This window comes from Lepisosteus platostomus, chromosome 13 (genome assembly GCF_059453375.1).
Source record: "Lepisosteus platostomus isolate fLepPlt1 chromosome 13, fLepPlt1.hap1, whole genome shotgun sequence".
Lineage (NCBI taxonomy): Eukaryota > Metazoa > Chordata > Actinopteri > Semionotiformes > Lepisosteidae > Lepisosteus > Lepisosteus platostomus.
In genome coordinates, this window is record NC_142623.1 from 12,931,918 (window position 1) to 12,948,710 (window position 16,793).

The following is a 16,793-nucleotide window of genomic DNA, read 5'->3' on the forward strand; positions in this document are numbered from 1 at the left end:
AGCATGCCAAGCATATCCATGAAAACACCATCCAGAAGAAGGGAGTGAGTAGTTTCCAGGCTCCTTTCCCATAAAAAGTGGGGAGGATATTCCCACAACCTTGCCTAATAGAAATCCAGGTGGGTTGAGCTAATAAAGTATACTAATTCAAATCTACCCTCTACTACTTTGCCTTATAATAGGGTTTGATTAAACTACTGAAAGCAGCCTCATGTCAAAATAAATTAATTTTTTAATAATAAGTATGCAACAGTCTGCTGTATAAGTGAAAAATGCTGCACATTGTGTTACAAATGTAACAACCCTGTCTAAAGCAAAACAAAGCCGTGAAGAGAGCTGCTGAACACTGTGCTGAAGAATGGAAGAGGCAGAAAAACACTGCAAGTAACTGCAAGCACAATGAGACCTGCTGACATGATTTGCAAGCTAAATCTGTTTAAGATTTTGCAGTTACAGCTGGGTACTGGAAAAACAGCTGCATTCTTACCATTCATGCATTGAAAGCTTGTGATGTATCTAATCGATTCAAACAACAAGTTTAGTATCCCGATTGACAAAAGAACATAAGCCTGCGAACGTCCAACATGTACAGTATGTACCCTGGGATTATTTTTAATAGTGCAGCCCTAAAGTAGGGGACATGCTTTGGCATTGGCGGTGAGTTGTTTTAACATCTTCTGTTGATGTGGCAACACTGCAGACATACTTCAAGAGCCCCTAAGGGGCCTAGCAACCGACGGAACTTCAGGTGGATCAGTTTTGTGAGGAAAGACTGGGAGAAATGTAATAATGATTCACTAAATGAGTCACGAAACACACTGTTCATGATTTGTTCACTTTTAATTGATTTGGTGCATTCATTTTACAAGTCTTAAAAGTCGGAAGCAACTTCAAGCAGTGGATGCTGAGTTGGGTTTTTAGTTACATAGGGTTGGTCAAGGTTTTCAAATCCGCTGCATAGCATATCAGTGACTGCTTTTTGACAAAGTTATCCTTTCATTGTCAAAATTGTTTTAGAAATGGCACAACAAACAGTTCATGTTCACCACAGAAAGAACTTCTGATTTACTGGGCAAGATGACAAACTGGTTATTTGTTATTAAACTAGCCAAAATGAACAGTAAAGATAAATAGACAGTGTAAAAGGATTTTCTCTGTTATGTCAGAACAGGAACAGTAGCTGACATCACTGCTAGATCTGAGATTAGTATTGAAAATCTTTTGTTTGCTGAAGGACAGAGAAATACCTGTGACATGATTACAGAGTCATCTAGAAATAGTGCCGTGAAAGGTGTTTCAGTGCAGGACCATCTGAACTACAACAAAGGCAATAATCCAGTTCTAAACTTTAATTAACAATACAGAAGATTTGACGACAAAAAGTGTTCGTATCCAAGATGATACTCAAGCATGATCTTGGTCTGTTGAATAGGATGAAAGATGCTTTTGTTTGGAAGGATAAAATAATTAATCTGTCAAAAACAGTGAACACAAACATCTCAGTATTTCTAATTATAAAATATCTAGGGAGTACTAAGATGCTCAACAAAAAAGGAGAAAGGAGAAACTTTAAAGAAACTTATTACCGCAGTCGGTATTGTTCACCTGTCCACTGTTGGATGGACTCAGGAAGTATTACACAGTTTCTTTCAGTTAACAAACTCAATATTAACTAACCAAATGTCAAGGCTTTCCAACTGCAGAAATATATGGAGTATTGTGGATTAAAAAACGCACCATGCTGGTGCAGTCAATAGGAACACTGTCTCCCACCACACTGAGCTCTATCTAGAATCTAGTAGAATTTATTAGCAATTAGAAATCGATAATAGGACCACTGTTCTTCTTAATTCATACTGTATCAATGACTTACTGTAGATTCCAAAATTATCAATAAACTAATCATGTTTAGAGATTCTTCCAATTTTAAAGCACTAGAATTCACCATAGAAGGTGTAAAGTACATTTAAAAGGATTTAGATAAGACTGGGCAGACACATAACAGATGACATTGAATGCAGTCAAGTTCAGGTAGTAAAAACAGAAATTGTAGATACAAAATGGGACGCCTGAGCTAGAGGCAGCTACTTATGAAAGAAACTCGGGTGTTTATGTTGACAAATCATCTACATCTTCTAGACAATGTAGGGAAGAAATTAAAATTGCAACCAGAGTGCTAGGATATATAATTAAAAACATATATAATTAAAACAAATAGTGCAAATATTTTTTCTGGCCTTGATCAGGGAAGACCACAAATAGACCTGATGCTACTATTCAAAAGCCTTAAAGGCATTGACAATATCAACCCAGCATACTTCTTCTGAATGAGCAGTGAAATACAAAATAGAGATTTGCACGGCAGTGTATTTAAAACTGAAATTTTTAGTGGTTAGGTTTTTTACATACTGTAGGCTGCAAAAATACTGAGTTTGAAAAGAAGTGGTTCCTTTAAATACTGTTATTACTACAACATGTTGTATTTCTTATTATACAATAACATACAGAGCAGACCTTTTGGTGAATTTTAATGTTTGAACTAAATTGTTAATTTCTGTGGCTCATAAAACATAAGTGTTAAAACACTCTTGTGTGTTTTAACCACGGGTCTAGTACTACAGTACTTTACACTGCTCAGGAATCAAGGAACATATCACAACTTTAGTTTAATCAAGGGGTGTACTGTAGCTTGTGTTGGGTCATTTCCGCCTAAGGGTCAGCACATTTGCCGAGAGAGCAAATATTTGTAAAAACAATTGTTTTTAACATTAATCTTAACTTGAGACAAATAAGACAGAAGTCATACAGTACACATGCACATACCAGGGTTGGTAATAGCAATAATATGGCATTTAGCAGGGTATCAAGTACCAATGGCATGATCTCCAACAGTTTTCACTGTTTTGCATTCTCCAGGGCTTGAACCAACCCCTGGTCGAATTACTTTGAATAACATGTATGACCTCTACAAAACATCACAATATCTATTATTTCAGTGAGGCGGTGTACTGTACACATTCCGCTCACGGCGCAACATTAAATCCTCTGCCTACCAAGCTCTTAGGTTTTAGAGGCAGTTATTGGAGACTTTACTGTATATGTTGGATATGAACTTTAATATAGCATATGTAGGTTTTGTTCAGCTTATATTCTTCACTGCTTTATTTTTATTAATGTATTCCTTAGTGAAAGGGCATCTTTGAGCTTGCAGAGATTCAGAATCTTTACAAATAAGTTGTGCAAACATTACATTCATATCAATTTTTCAACACAACTGAGAAGTTAGACACGTACTGTATCTGTTCATTGATATCCAGGTGTTACTGTATATTGTTTGAAAGTTTAGTGTTAATTTTCAAAAACCCTATTTACCATACGTATACTGTATACATGACTGTGGTACAAGATCTTTAGAAATCAAAAAGAATTGTTAAAATCCTTTCTGGGTTGATCATGTTATCATCTGATCATTTGCTCTGGGCAAATCTCAAGCTAGGATATACAGTAAATTGTCTACATATCAATAAAATATAATATCCAATGTATCAAATCATAAAACATTACATAACAATACTAATATATATTTTGCACATATTTAATATACTGTGCCATTTGTTTGCATTTTTTGCTTCAGAAGGAATACACTGCAGCACATAGCTTTTTTCCAGTATATTCCTTAATTACAGTTTACAAAATCAGTTTCACATCATGATAGAGCAACACCACAGGAGTTTTAACACGTATAAAGACATGGAATGATTGGTGATAAGATTTAAATATGTATGACATACTCATTAGGGATCTCTCATGAGGGTCTCATGAGAGACTGAATGCTCACAAGAATGCTCTGCAGCCCTGAAAGAGGGTCTTTTCTATCTCTAACTGCATGGCTGTTTGCAGATTTTCAACAGGGCTACTTGTGTTAAATGATTCGCTTTAAGAGATCATGACCTGGCTGTTTTTCTTCCCCTGCTGTATCAGTCCTTGAATTATGTATGAGGACTAAAGCCTCCAGCTGGTCACTTACTCTTTTTTCCAAGTAGCTAATATGCGTTGGCTTGAACTAACTCTCCAGTGGTCAGTTTTATCAATACAGGATTAAATACTTACAAGACCAGCCATGTTTTAAAACTATCATCCCTATTAGTTGTAAAAAAACATGAAGTGTGTTCTTTTTCCCATCTACAATATAAAATCCACTTTGTCAATGCAATATTGAGCATTACTGTAAGTCAGAATGTGATCTGAAATAGATATGAATTCAGAATATCAGATTTGAACTGTAGAAACAGATCTTCCCTATTATATGATATTTGGTCTCAGATGTTTCTCTAACTGATCAGTTCTTTTTCAGATTTTTTTTAAATTTTCCTAAATTTTCGAAGGTAAAATTAATATTTTGTGTTTCTCTAAATATTAATAAATTGTGCAGATAAACTCTGATCCGCAGCAAGAGATAAAATTATTAATCTTGATGAGTCCAGTATGTTAGCTTTCAACAAAATCACTTTTTTGTAATCATATTATTGAACACAGAGTACACTTTGAGATGGTTCATGTCATGAAAGTTACTATATGAAATAAAAATGGCACTGTTCTAGCATTATTGTTCCTATAGGTTCTATAATCATATATTGTTTGCAACAAGCCAAACGATTTTACAGTCCACTGGAGAAACTGGATAAGTTCTCTTGCTACCCAATTTCAGGCACCTCTTGTTTTTAGAAGAACCTCTTGTTCCTATAGTAACTGTGTGGGGTCATGGAAATGACATTCAAGTCAGCTGCCTCGTAATGTCCTGTATTTACTGCTATAGCTTATGCTGTTATTGTTACGGCGAGTATTACGAAACTTGTGCAGGTCTCTGATGGAGTCCGAGGTGAACGAGTCCAGGAAGGGCGAGGCAGGAGAGCAGTCGATATGTCCAGAGAGGAGAGCACGACAAACGAATCCGAGAACGGCGAGACGAAAGAGTGGTCAAAAGGTTCGAGCTGGAAAGGGGTCCGAGAGGCGAGGTCCAAGAGTGCAAGATGTCGACGGTCGCCAGTAACGAGAGCTCAGGAGGCGGGAAGATTCCTAATACTGAGCAGTGAACAGGGTGAGCAGAGGGCTGAAGTAGTGAGGTAAGGGGTGCGGTGTGGTAATTGGGTAATGGGAGTTAATTAGGGCCAGCTGCGCTCGTAACAGTACCCCCCTTCCACAGGCGGTTCCCGATGCTCTTGACGGTCGGCCTGAGAAAGCCTGATGGAAGTCGTGAATTCTGGAACCCAGGATCTATCTTCTGAACCATAGTCTTCCCAGTCCACCAGATACTGAAGAGCGCCGCGACACCAACGAGAGTCCAAGATCCTATCTACTACTGTATATAATAATAATAATTGCTAACACTTATATAGCGCTTTTCTGGACACTCCACTCAAAGCGCTTTACAGGTAATGGTGACTCCCCTCCACCACCACCAATGTGCAGCATCCACCTGGATGATGCGATGGCAGCCACAGTGCGCCAGAACGCTCACCACACACCAGCTCTCAATGGGGAGGAGAGCAGAGTAATGTAGCCAATTCATAGAGGGGGATTATTAGGAGGCCATGATTCGTAAGGGCCAATGGGAAATTTGGCGAGGACACCGGGGTACACCCCTACTCTTTTCGAGAAACGCCCTGGGATTTTTAATGACCACAGAGAGTCAGGACCTCGGTTTTATGTCTCATCCGAAGGATGGCGCTTGTTTACAGTATAGTGTCCCCGTCACTATACTGGGGCATTAGGACCCACATGGACTGCAGGGTGAGCGCCCCCTGCTGGCCCCACTAACACCACTTCCAGCATCAACCTTAGTTTTTCCCAGGAGGTCTCTTCAGTGGGTTCCCAATTGTGAGTTGCAGGGTGATATTGCTGCTGGATATCAGTGAGTGAGTTAGTGAGGGATGGGTGTGCTGTGGTTATTGGGTAATGGGAGTCAATGAGGGTCAGCTGCGCTCATAACAATTACCAGGATAGTCTGGCAGCTTTTTCATATTGCAACTCAAGGGAGAAACCAAATATCAGATGTTTACAACAAGAAAGTACAAGGGCAAATTATATTACCTAATTCACATTGGTCTCTAATTGGAGTTTCAATTTTTAGATAAAACTTTAACTTTTTGCATTGAACTTTAAGTGTGAATCTAGATTCACTATGATAGTGAATTAATTCTATCTCGAATTCTTGCTTTGTGTAAGAGAGGCAAATTTTTATATTGATATTTGGAGGAGGAAACCAAATTAGTACTGATAATTTGATTGTCTTTGCATACAGTTGGTAGTCTATACATCTTAAAATATTCTGATTCTAATTTGACACATGAAATGTTACATTTTTGTGGTGAGTTGCATACTGTACTTGTACATTTAAGTGCATTTACAGACTAACAAGTGAGCAAATCATTCTGCTGCTGTCTGTAATGCTCTTCAATATCCTGATGTGCTGCTTACACAATTCTATTAATTAATTAGTCACTTACAGTATGTTCAAAAACCAAGCTTCAACATGTGAACAAAAAGTCACCGATTCCATGCCTTAAACTACAGTATTTTCATTATACAGCTGTATAATGGAATGTATAAGATTATACAGCTGTATAATGGAACTGCTGTATAATGAAATGGTGTATAAGCTGTATTTTGCTTTACTTTCCACTGGAATTAGAGTAATAAATAAAACTCCCAGTTCACAAGACTGTCTACACAAAGTAATTCAAATTATAGCGACACATTTAATAAGGCTAGCTTCTATATGAGCACGTAACATTACACCACAACCCACAATTGGATCAAAGTGATATTTAACGGGACTTTTACCTAGACCCCTATGTTATTTGCCTAAAATACCCTTAAAAAGACATTATACAGTAATATTTATTTATAAATACAGCATGTACTGTATCTGTCATCACTTTTTTAATTTTAATTTTGTAATTCATGAATGTACATACATACTTTACTTATGGAATAGCTAGAAAAGCTATAAAATGTATTTCACATTATCCTTCAACATCAGATGCTTTAAATTCCAATCAATAACAGAACAGCAGAAATCGTAATCCTTTGGGCAACAGGAAAGCAATTCAGTTACAGGAACTCTCCATGGTCAATACCATGGGTTCAAACTCATGTGATCACGTGTAGGTTTGGAGTTGACAGGCCACTGAAAAAATCCAATGTCTGATTACAAGACAGGATTATAAAGCCAGCACAACAGTATTTCTTTAAAAAAAATGCATTTTGACATCTTGTCAGACTGTTTCTGATACTAATATGGCCCGACAGGTAACAGGGCTGTCTAGGAAAGCAGCAGGATGCCCAGATGTTGCAGGTTCTATAATGTAAAACATATTGTACAGTACATAGAGATGATGTGCTGTGCAAAACTTCTGTAAGGATCCTTTCATGTTAATTCAAAAATGGTAAGAGTCAAAGAATTACAAAAACAAGTTTAAATATTTGCTTGTATTTTAAATCTTCAGATACCACTTTTTTTCATCTCCTGCACTGAATATCTATTTTCTGTGCATCAACACACTTCAGGGCTATAGAGAGAAACCAAAACTTAACTGAGTGACAACAATTAACAGATCTCTTTTATAGAAAAGGCCAGAACTGAATAAAGAAAAAAATATCAGTGGTACTGTTTACACCGTAGCAAACTTCCTGAATCCTCTTCACACCTACTGTAAACGAGCACATAAATAATGACCACTGACAGGTGGTAGTTATTGAAAATGGAAGTAGCTCAAGAAAACATTTGTATAAAAACTGCAGCCAGACGTATTACGAAGAGAATAAAGAAAGACCCTGGAGGAACAGCAATGTATTCAGGAGTCACATTCAAGGTCTCTTTCATTCCTTCAAAGAGACTGTTCTCTATCTGAAGAAAGAAAAGAGCTCAGACACAATGGAAATAACAAAGACTTTTAGACTTAATCTTTGTGTGAAAGCTCTATTGCCCACAGAACCTTAAAATTACCAATTCAAAATGACATGACACACTAAAGAAATGCACTGTGAAAATTTTTAAACCACCAAGAAATGTATTGGTTCAAATCTTTACGATGCCACAGGTTGTTCAACGTACTATGATAACACAATAACATTTATATTTATACCTCTATTCTAAAGAGTAGGAAACTGATATATAGTTCATACTGCATTGGCATTATAATACCTATCTCTTCAGAGTTCAGAAGATGAACAGTGAGCCTAGTCAGTACTGGGATGGGAGACCTCTAAGGAAAAACAGGCTTCTGCTGTAAATTGCTTTAGCTGTACAATATGCAGAGATGTTCCCCCTGGATCAGAATTTCCAAATCAATGGCCTAGTTTGGAGACTTTGAAGGGTGCCGTACAGTAGGAGATGACATCCCACAGATGGGATGTTAATGCAAGGTCCTCACTACTTGATTATTAGTGATCGAAAGTGATCATTTAAGTCGGACTGTCAACCCCTGTGTTGTGACTGTCCACTCTGGGCCAGCACAGTTTGACCTATCAAATGAACTGGTGGAGTAGCCTCTCAGTTCTCCATCTGATCTGCTCTGTCATGAGGCTACTGGTGCAGAATGGTTGCCACATGTCACCCAGGTGGGCACTGAAGTTGGTGATATTTGGAGCACATTCCCACCTGCATACACAGAACTGTGGAATCCCTCAGGTAGAAACACCATATACTGAAAGAGCAAGGAACTAAGACTATTAATAACTAGGAATTTTCTTTTTTTATTGCCTGAAGTGCTAATAATACTCAATGTATTTAAAAGCTTTTACTTTTGTGCCTTTCACTAATGTATAGCTGTGCTTCGATGATGATTTACATTTACGTTTTTTTAAACAGTAACTAAATCTGCTATATTTTTCTACATATCACGACCACAAACTACTTCAAAATATAGAGACATGTCCATTTACTATGTAGGCGTGTGAGTGATGCACCATCAGGTTTTGAGATTATCTTCATATGCCTATACAATAAATGGGTCGAGAGCAAATTCCCTGACCTAATTCAAACCTAATTTCAGCTGCCTACGGATATGGTACCAACAGAGAATCAGTGAGCTACTGTATCTGAAATGAAAGAATTGAGCTACTCAAGAGAGATGGATCACATTCCTTATCATGCCTCCATTATGGTTTAGCTGCCAGTTACTCTTTCTCTATCCTTGCTTATCCAAACACAGTATACTTTATACAGTAGACATGACAGGATATAACATGATGTAAATGAGATTACAATGATCTAAAGCTATTTGTTTTATCTAGCTTCTTTGGTGACTGGGTCAAGTTGATTACACAGTCTTGTCCAGACATTAACAGAGCAGACACTGTATTACCCCCCCACACACACACACAAGTAATATCAAAAAGAAAAAAAGATAACGTTGCTTACACATGAAGTAAAATTCATGCGACAACGCAGCAGACAAATTGTAAAAAAATGGTGACTTGGAATGGGGTGAGGTTCATACACGACAGAGTGCACTTGAGACGAAAGCATCGCTAAACACACTTCCTACCTGATATGCTTGTGGAGACATTCACTTCAGAGTAGAGCCTCTTCGTGGGCACAAAGTCTGAAACTCCATTCAGGGCTTCCACGCAAAATGTGTAGTTTGTATGTGGTAAAAGATTAATGACCGTAACGGTCCTTTCAACCAATCCCATCTGCTGAGGCACAAATCCAACACTGCTGCCACAGGGCTCACACTGCCTCAGGGGGCTGGAGCACCTACTGCACATGATGTTGTAGGTGACATCCGTTCTCCCTCCAGAGTCTTCAGGAGGGCTCCACTCTATAATGAGTGTCGACTGCTTCATGCTGTACACCAGGCCAGTGGGAGCAGATGGAGGCCCTAGAAGGCAATAAATCGTGTTTCTATAGTACAGTAGGTCTTTTTCTGTAGGGCATCCTAATGTTAGCCTACATCAGACATTTCAAGTTTCATGAAACAGCATCAAAACAAGAATAAAACTATGCTAAAGTGATAGAGGCCACACATATTTCACCTGTTGGTCCATCAAGAAAGTGTCATAAAATATCTCATTTTCTGCTTGAAATATAATTTTGTAATGGAAGCACATATTTTATGCAAATATGGTTTATATATCTATCTGCATATCAGCTTTCCAGCTTTTCTTATGTAATATCCTTATATACACTGTTTTATTATCAAACTTACTGAGCTAACTACTGTATGTGCTGTTTGCTGATGGTTCAAAGTGACACTCATAGATGTGAAGTTCAAACACAACAGAACAAGAGCTCTTAGTTACCAAACAGAACAATCAATTAAAATAATTTGCTTAATTATTTTTTCTTATTCCTTTCGGAACCAATTAGGAGTTTTTTTCCAGGCATCCTGATATCTTCCAGTTTTGGAGCAGGATACAATTAAAGTTTCATAATTAATAAGATTATGACTGTAGTTCAGTTAAATGTTCCATTAAACACACAAAAAGATGGCCAGATTTAAAAACCAGTCCCACTGCCCAATCTGAAACATTTGCAAAGAAGATAAACTTAAATGAACTAAATGGCCCATAACTCAACTACAAGCACAAAGTCCAAGAGATAATTTCTTTTGTTTTCTGTTTTGTGGCTTCACTCAACCAGCAACCCTCACCAGGGCAGTGGCGAATTGGAAATGGACCGTCTGCACTCATATCATATCATTTGTGTTCTGAAAGACGTCATCAAAACACACATCAGGTAGGAGCATGGAAGGTATCTGGGGCTCTATAATTAGGAACATGTGTAGTTCAATGTAACTCTCAGCTGTGAATGCAGACCAGCTGGGCATAGAGCTGATTAGGCTCCATATAACCATGGAGGAACACACTTTCAAGGAAAAAAAAATCCATTGCCATTTTTTATCAGATTAATTGCATTTTTGCCCAAGGATTTCTGCTGGAGAAGATAAAGCTAAAATCTACGCAGATGAACACAGCACCCCAGTGCTTTTCCCAGCCGTCTTCGGGCTTTGGGACTGACAAGACTTCATTTTTTGCTTTGGATTTCATCTGCTCACTTCCACTAATTATTTGGTTAAATGGTAAAAGAAAAAATAACATTTCTCTCAGGCTTTTCACCTTTCATGGTTTAACAGTATTTCAAAAGGAGAAGGGTTATGGATCTCAAGAACTGGACCTGGCCAGGACCATAAAACCATCTACACTTTTCAATGTCCGTTCAGTATATGTTAGCACTGCTAAAATAAAAAAATATTAATATATTAATAAAAATAAAACAGCTGGGAATTGTCCAGGGCTTCTAATACACTTATAGACATACAGGTAAGCCTGCTTCTTTAGTGTCTGCTGCTGTGTATTTTGTACAGTATGCTCCTTTTTGTGCTTCAGGTGTCTAGTATACATATTCTCTGCAGGTCACCCAGTGTAATTTAAACACATACACTTTTGTGGTAGGTTTAGTGTATGTTCATCCATTGGGGCAAAAAATACACTTACTGGTACATGCTGATGATGGGGAGTCCAGTGAAGTTCTGTAGTAATCTTCCTCACAGACACAAAGAACAGACCCTTCCACCACAGAGAAGCTGTGTTTAGGGCAGGGGAAACATTCCTGTTGTCGAGAAGACATCTTATACGATCCAGCTGGACAAGCTGAGGGAGACACAAGCAGGCAACAGTCAGTAAGAAATTCTGAGGAACTGCCTTCTCATCAAATATAACAGATTCTCCTAAACGTGATTGCAGGCAATGCAAATGAGAGTCACAAGATGGCCTCAGGTGCTTTCTGGCATAGACAAACAAAAAGAACAGCTTTGCTGAAAGCTGAACTGGAGGAAAGGTGAAAAGAGCCGTCTCTTGGGTGTATAGCCCATCTTCAAACACAGAGAACATCTGCCAGCAGGCAGACACGTTGGCACAAGCTACTGTACTACTGCAGGACAGGGACAGACAAATCCCATCCCCTATAAGCAAATAAGCAAGTCACAGTTCGGCAATTGATTGACAGTATGAGAAGTGGTCCTGGTCCAACTGTGTCAACATAAAACATTTTTATAATTTGGGAGAAAATCCAACTATTCCATTTTTAAGTAGGGGCTCTTACTAATTTGACCAATCAGGGCATTAAATAGAGGTTTAAGCAAAGTCTTTTATCACAAACAGCTTGAGACTACTGGGAAAGTCAACAAACACTTTTCAAGGGAAGAGCCAAAAGAAGTTATTATCTTCATGACAGTAATAAGCTCAGGGTAACACACTGAAATACTGACTGACCTAGGGTGTGTTCCATAAACCCCCCAGTAATAAATCCCTTCCTTTAGCCACTGAGTGACAGTGGGCTACATGATTACAACTTCAGACTGAAGTCCAGCTGCAGGAATTTCTATTAACACCACATACTGTATCTGAAAAATCTTTCACATAACCACAGTACATTTTTTTATCTGTTATTTCTTGATCTTCACCATCTATTAGTGTTTATTATTGTTTTACAAATGAAGCTGTTTTAACTTTTTGACTTCTAATTTTAACTTCTTTCACAATATCTGAAAATTAGTTGAGAAGGGTTTCTGATTCTGTTTCAAATACTGTACAGTACCATTGCAGGTGGATCCCCCGTGGACACTGACTATACAGTGGGTGGATTACAGTCAGAATATACAGTACCAAAGTCTAAGATACAAGAGCAGTGTTTAGAGAATATTACCATGACTGCTCTATTAAATGAGAAAGGTCTACCAGATTTTCACAAACGTCTGTGGAAATAAAGGATGACTCTTCTACCAGGTCTTTTAACAGGATGTGAAATCTTTATTGGGGCAGCTCATGTGGCCTCACCTGCTCTGCCAGTTAGTGTTTTTTATAGGTCAACCACTAAATGCAAACCTTTAGGCTATCTAAAGTGACACATTAGATAATTCTGCTGTTGCCGTTATTGATACAACAAAATCGATGTCACCAACAATCATCCCTCTTATAAGGTCAGTAGCACCAAGGTCAGAGAGGATATGTTAAAGCATGATAAAACTGCAGTTCTTTTCTTTCAGAAACCAAGCATGTGAAGGTTTTTAAAACACACACCTCTGTGGGAGGACAGAGTGTCATCTTCTCATTCACTTCAAGACATTCTATAAGAAGTCTTAGAAGAACAATCTTACATGCATAAATCTTTGTCATATACAGTATGCCAAAAGAACATATTTTAACACATAAAATATACAAACTACCTTCTGTGCACATATTCCTCAGCAAAACACCAGCAGTCAATGTGGTAGCCATTTTTAGCTCTGACAGGAGCCCAGAGGTCAGGAGTACTAGTCTTAACAGCTGCACGAAACACACTGGAAGAGATGATTGCAGCTTTTCAAATCAATTCTACATGGTCATTAATCAATGCTAATACATTAACAGCTTGTCACAGGAATTTGCTGGTCTGCAGCTGTGGTTGAATGTGAATGAATGTTGCTAAGCCAAGTTCTTAGCTTTCTCTCCTAAATGTCTACCATAGTCAATAAGCACAATTATTCCATTTTACTGTTTTCCTTATGTTTTTAACACACATTTTTCTTGTTCTCATTTGTTTTCTGATACCCATCCGTTCTCAAAAAGCTACTTATACCTGGATGTGACACCAGTATATTGCATGGCACACACATTGGAAAGGCAAATCCAAAGTATCTGGATAAAACCAAATTAATACAGGTAGAACACCCAAACTCCATACAGAAGACACCCCAGTTTGTAATGAAGCTAAGGCCCAAGACCTGTGAGGCACAGGTGATACTATATCGCTTTGCCAAATTTTATTTAGATTTATTTTGAACAATGTGCTTTCACTGTACTTATGCACAGTATTTGTTGGTGATGCCCAAAAAAATGTAATGTACTGTACAGTACTGGGATATAAGTAAATAAGTATACTGTAAAGTACACAAGAGAACCCCACTTTCTTTACTAGTTTCCTCTCTGGTTAATTTATAAAACATTTTGTTAAAACACTTTTGTGCGCTATCTTCCCTCGGGAGGGGGATCAGAATACCTCCTGGGTATCCCTGCCTGTCGTAAGAGGCGACTAAAAGGGTTGTGTCAGGAAGGGCATCCGACGTAAAACCATCTTGCCAAAACCATGGTTGCAAAGAACACAAAGCACATACCGGATCGGCCGGGGCCCGGGTTAACAACGTCCGCCATTAGTGCTGTGTCCCAACAGGGTACTAATGGAAATTATGCTACTGTGGGGAAAACTGTAGAGTGGGGGCTACAGAAAAGAAACAAGGTGAAGGGGCCTGGAAGGAATGTTAAGTCAATGAGAGTGGGGAGTTGGAATGTTGGCACCATGACAGGGAGAGGGAGAGAATTGGTTGAAACTATGGCAAGGAGAAAAGTGGAGATCTTGTGTGTGCAAGAAACCAAGTGGAAAGGAAACAGCTCAAGACACCTAGGAGAGGGATACAAGATTCTATATGCTGGAAAGAGTACCAAAATGAATGGAGTGGGTGTGATAGTGTGCAAAGACCTAGCAGACAAGATAGTGAGGGTGGTTAGACACTCAGACAGGATTATCAATGTACAGGTGGCTTTTGAGAGTGGGTTATGGAATATCATCTCTGTATATGCACCACAGGTAGGAAGACCACAGGAGGAAAAGGATAGCTTTTTGGAAGATCTCGAAGAAGTGGTTAGCAGAATCCCAGGAAATGAAATGGTGGTAATTGGAGGAGACTTCAATGCACATTTAGGAGAGAAATGCCCAGATTATCCAGATGAACATGGTCAGAGAGGGCTAGGAGAGAGAAATGAAGAAGGAGGAAGGCTACTAGAAACACTCCAAGCTCTTGAATTGTTTGCAGTGAACACAGGGTTCACGAAGAATTATGAGCAAAAGGTGACATACAGGAGTGGAGGCCATGATACCCAAATAGATTACATATTAGTGAGAAGAATTGATAGAGCGAAAGTCCAAGATGCTAAAGTCCTGCCCTATGAGGCTGTTACCAGACAACACAGGCTACTGGTGATGGACATCACAATATTGAAGGAGCGAAGAATAAGGCAGAGGAAACACCCAGCACGAACAAAAGTGTGGAAACTGAGAGAAAACAAAGTAGATTTCAACAGGCTGGTGAAAGAAATGAAAAACAACACAGAGGAAACAGAGGAGCCTTCAGTTGAAGAAGAGTGGACTGAGATGAGCCACATCCTAGAAGAGGCTGCTACCAGGGTTTGTGGAAAGACAAGAGGAGGCAGACCGAGGGAAAATGAAGAGTGGTGGTGGGATATGGAAGTTCAGGAAACACTGAAGGAAAAGAAAAAAGCATACAAGGCACTGAAAGATGGCACTGGAGAATTACAAGAATATAAGAGACTAAAGAAGGTAGCAAAAAGAAGTGTAGCAAGAGCAAAGGAAAGAGCCTGGAAAGAATGGTATGAGAAACTTGAAACAAAGGAAGGAGAGGACCAAATCTACAAGATTGCTAAACATAGAGCGAGACAGAAAAAAGATATTATCCGGGTGGCGGTACTCAAGGATGGAGAAGGCAGAGTCTTGATTAAACAAGAACAGATCAAGCAAAGATGGCTGGAGTACTTCAAAAATCTGTTAAATGTAGAAAATGAGAGGGAGAACCTAGTGGAGGCAGACGTAGTGTGTGGACCAATCCAAGAAATTTCAGTAAAGGAAGTGACAGAAGCTATCAAAGAGATGAAAGTGGGCAAAGCAACTGGACCATCAGGAATAGCAGCAGAACACTTTAAGAACCTCGATGAAGAGGGGATTCAGTGGCTGACGAGATTGCTAAACAATATTGCAAAGGAAGAGAGAATTCCAGAAGAATGGACAAAAAGCAGTATGGTTACCATCTACAAGGAGAAAGGAGACCCAATGGAGTGTAAAAACTATAGAGGAATAAAACTTCTGGAACATGGATTGAAAATCCTGGAAAAAATTCTGGACAAGAGACTCAGGAAGATAATCAGGATCCACAACTCACAATTTGGATTCTCAGCGGGGAAAAGCACAACAGATGCCATTTTTGTGATGAGACAGTTACAGGAGAAGACACTAGAGAAAGGGAAAAAGCTGTATGTGGCCTTTCTGGACTTGGAGAAGGCATATGACCGTGTGCCCAGAGAGGTGGTGTATTGGTGCTTGAGGAAGAAAGGAGTACCAGAAAGCATGGTGAAGTTAGTTCAAGCAACCTATAGAGATACAACTACAAAGATGATAACACAACAGGGAGAGACAAAAGAGTTTGAAATCACAGTTGGAGTACACCAAGGATCAGCACTAAGTCCTTTCCTTTTCATAAACATTATTGACACACTGACAGAGGAGGTAAGAACAGAAGTGCCTTGGGAACTCATCTTTGCTGATGATGTGGCACTGATGGCAGACTCAGAAGTAGAACTACAGGAGAAAGTGTTCAAATGGCAGAGGAGTCTGGAAAAGGGTGGACTGAAAATGAATGCAGAAAAATCTGAAATAATGGTAATGGAGAGAAGAGGAGATACTATGACCAATGTTGAGGAGACAAATGGAGGAAAACTGAAACAAGTTGATGACTTTAAATACCTTGGATCAAAACTGGTAAAGGGAGGAGAAACACTGGAGGCAGTAAAACAAAGAGTGAAAGCTGGATGGAACAAGTGGAGAGAAATAACTGGAATAATCTGTGACAGGAAAATTCCCAGAAAGTTAAAGTGCAAAATGTACAAGACTGTGATTAGACCTGTATTACTATATGGAGCTGAATGCTTGGCAGTTGGAAAGAGGGAAGAGAACTTGATGA

The 16,793-nt window shown here is 38.8% G+C and overlaps 1 protein-coding gene across 1 annotated transcript in view; it reads right to left on the reverse strand.

Annotated features, from left to right (window-relative positions):
• epha10 (EPH receptor A10) overlaps positions 1-16,793 on the reverse strand; it is a 266,058-nt gene that overhangs the window by 102,786 nt on the left and 146,479 nt on the right. Inside the window, exons 4-5 of the mRNA XM_088603157.1 lie at positions 11,503-11,658; positions 9,552-9,887 (exon numbers count right to left, since the gene is read on the reverse strand). Coding sequence (XP_088459283.1) covers positions 9,552-9,887; positions 11,503-11,658 — 492 coding nt within the window. The remainder of the gene's footprint in view (positions 1-9,551; positions 9,888-11,502; positions 11,659-16,793) is intronic.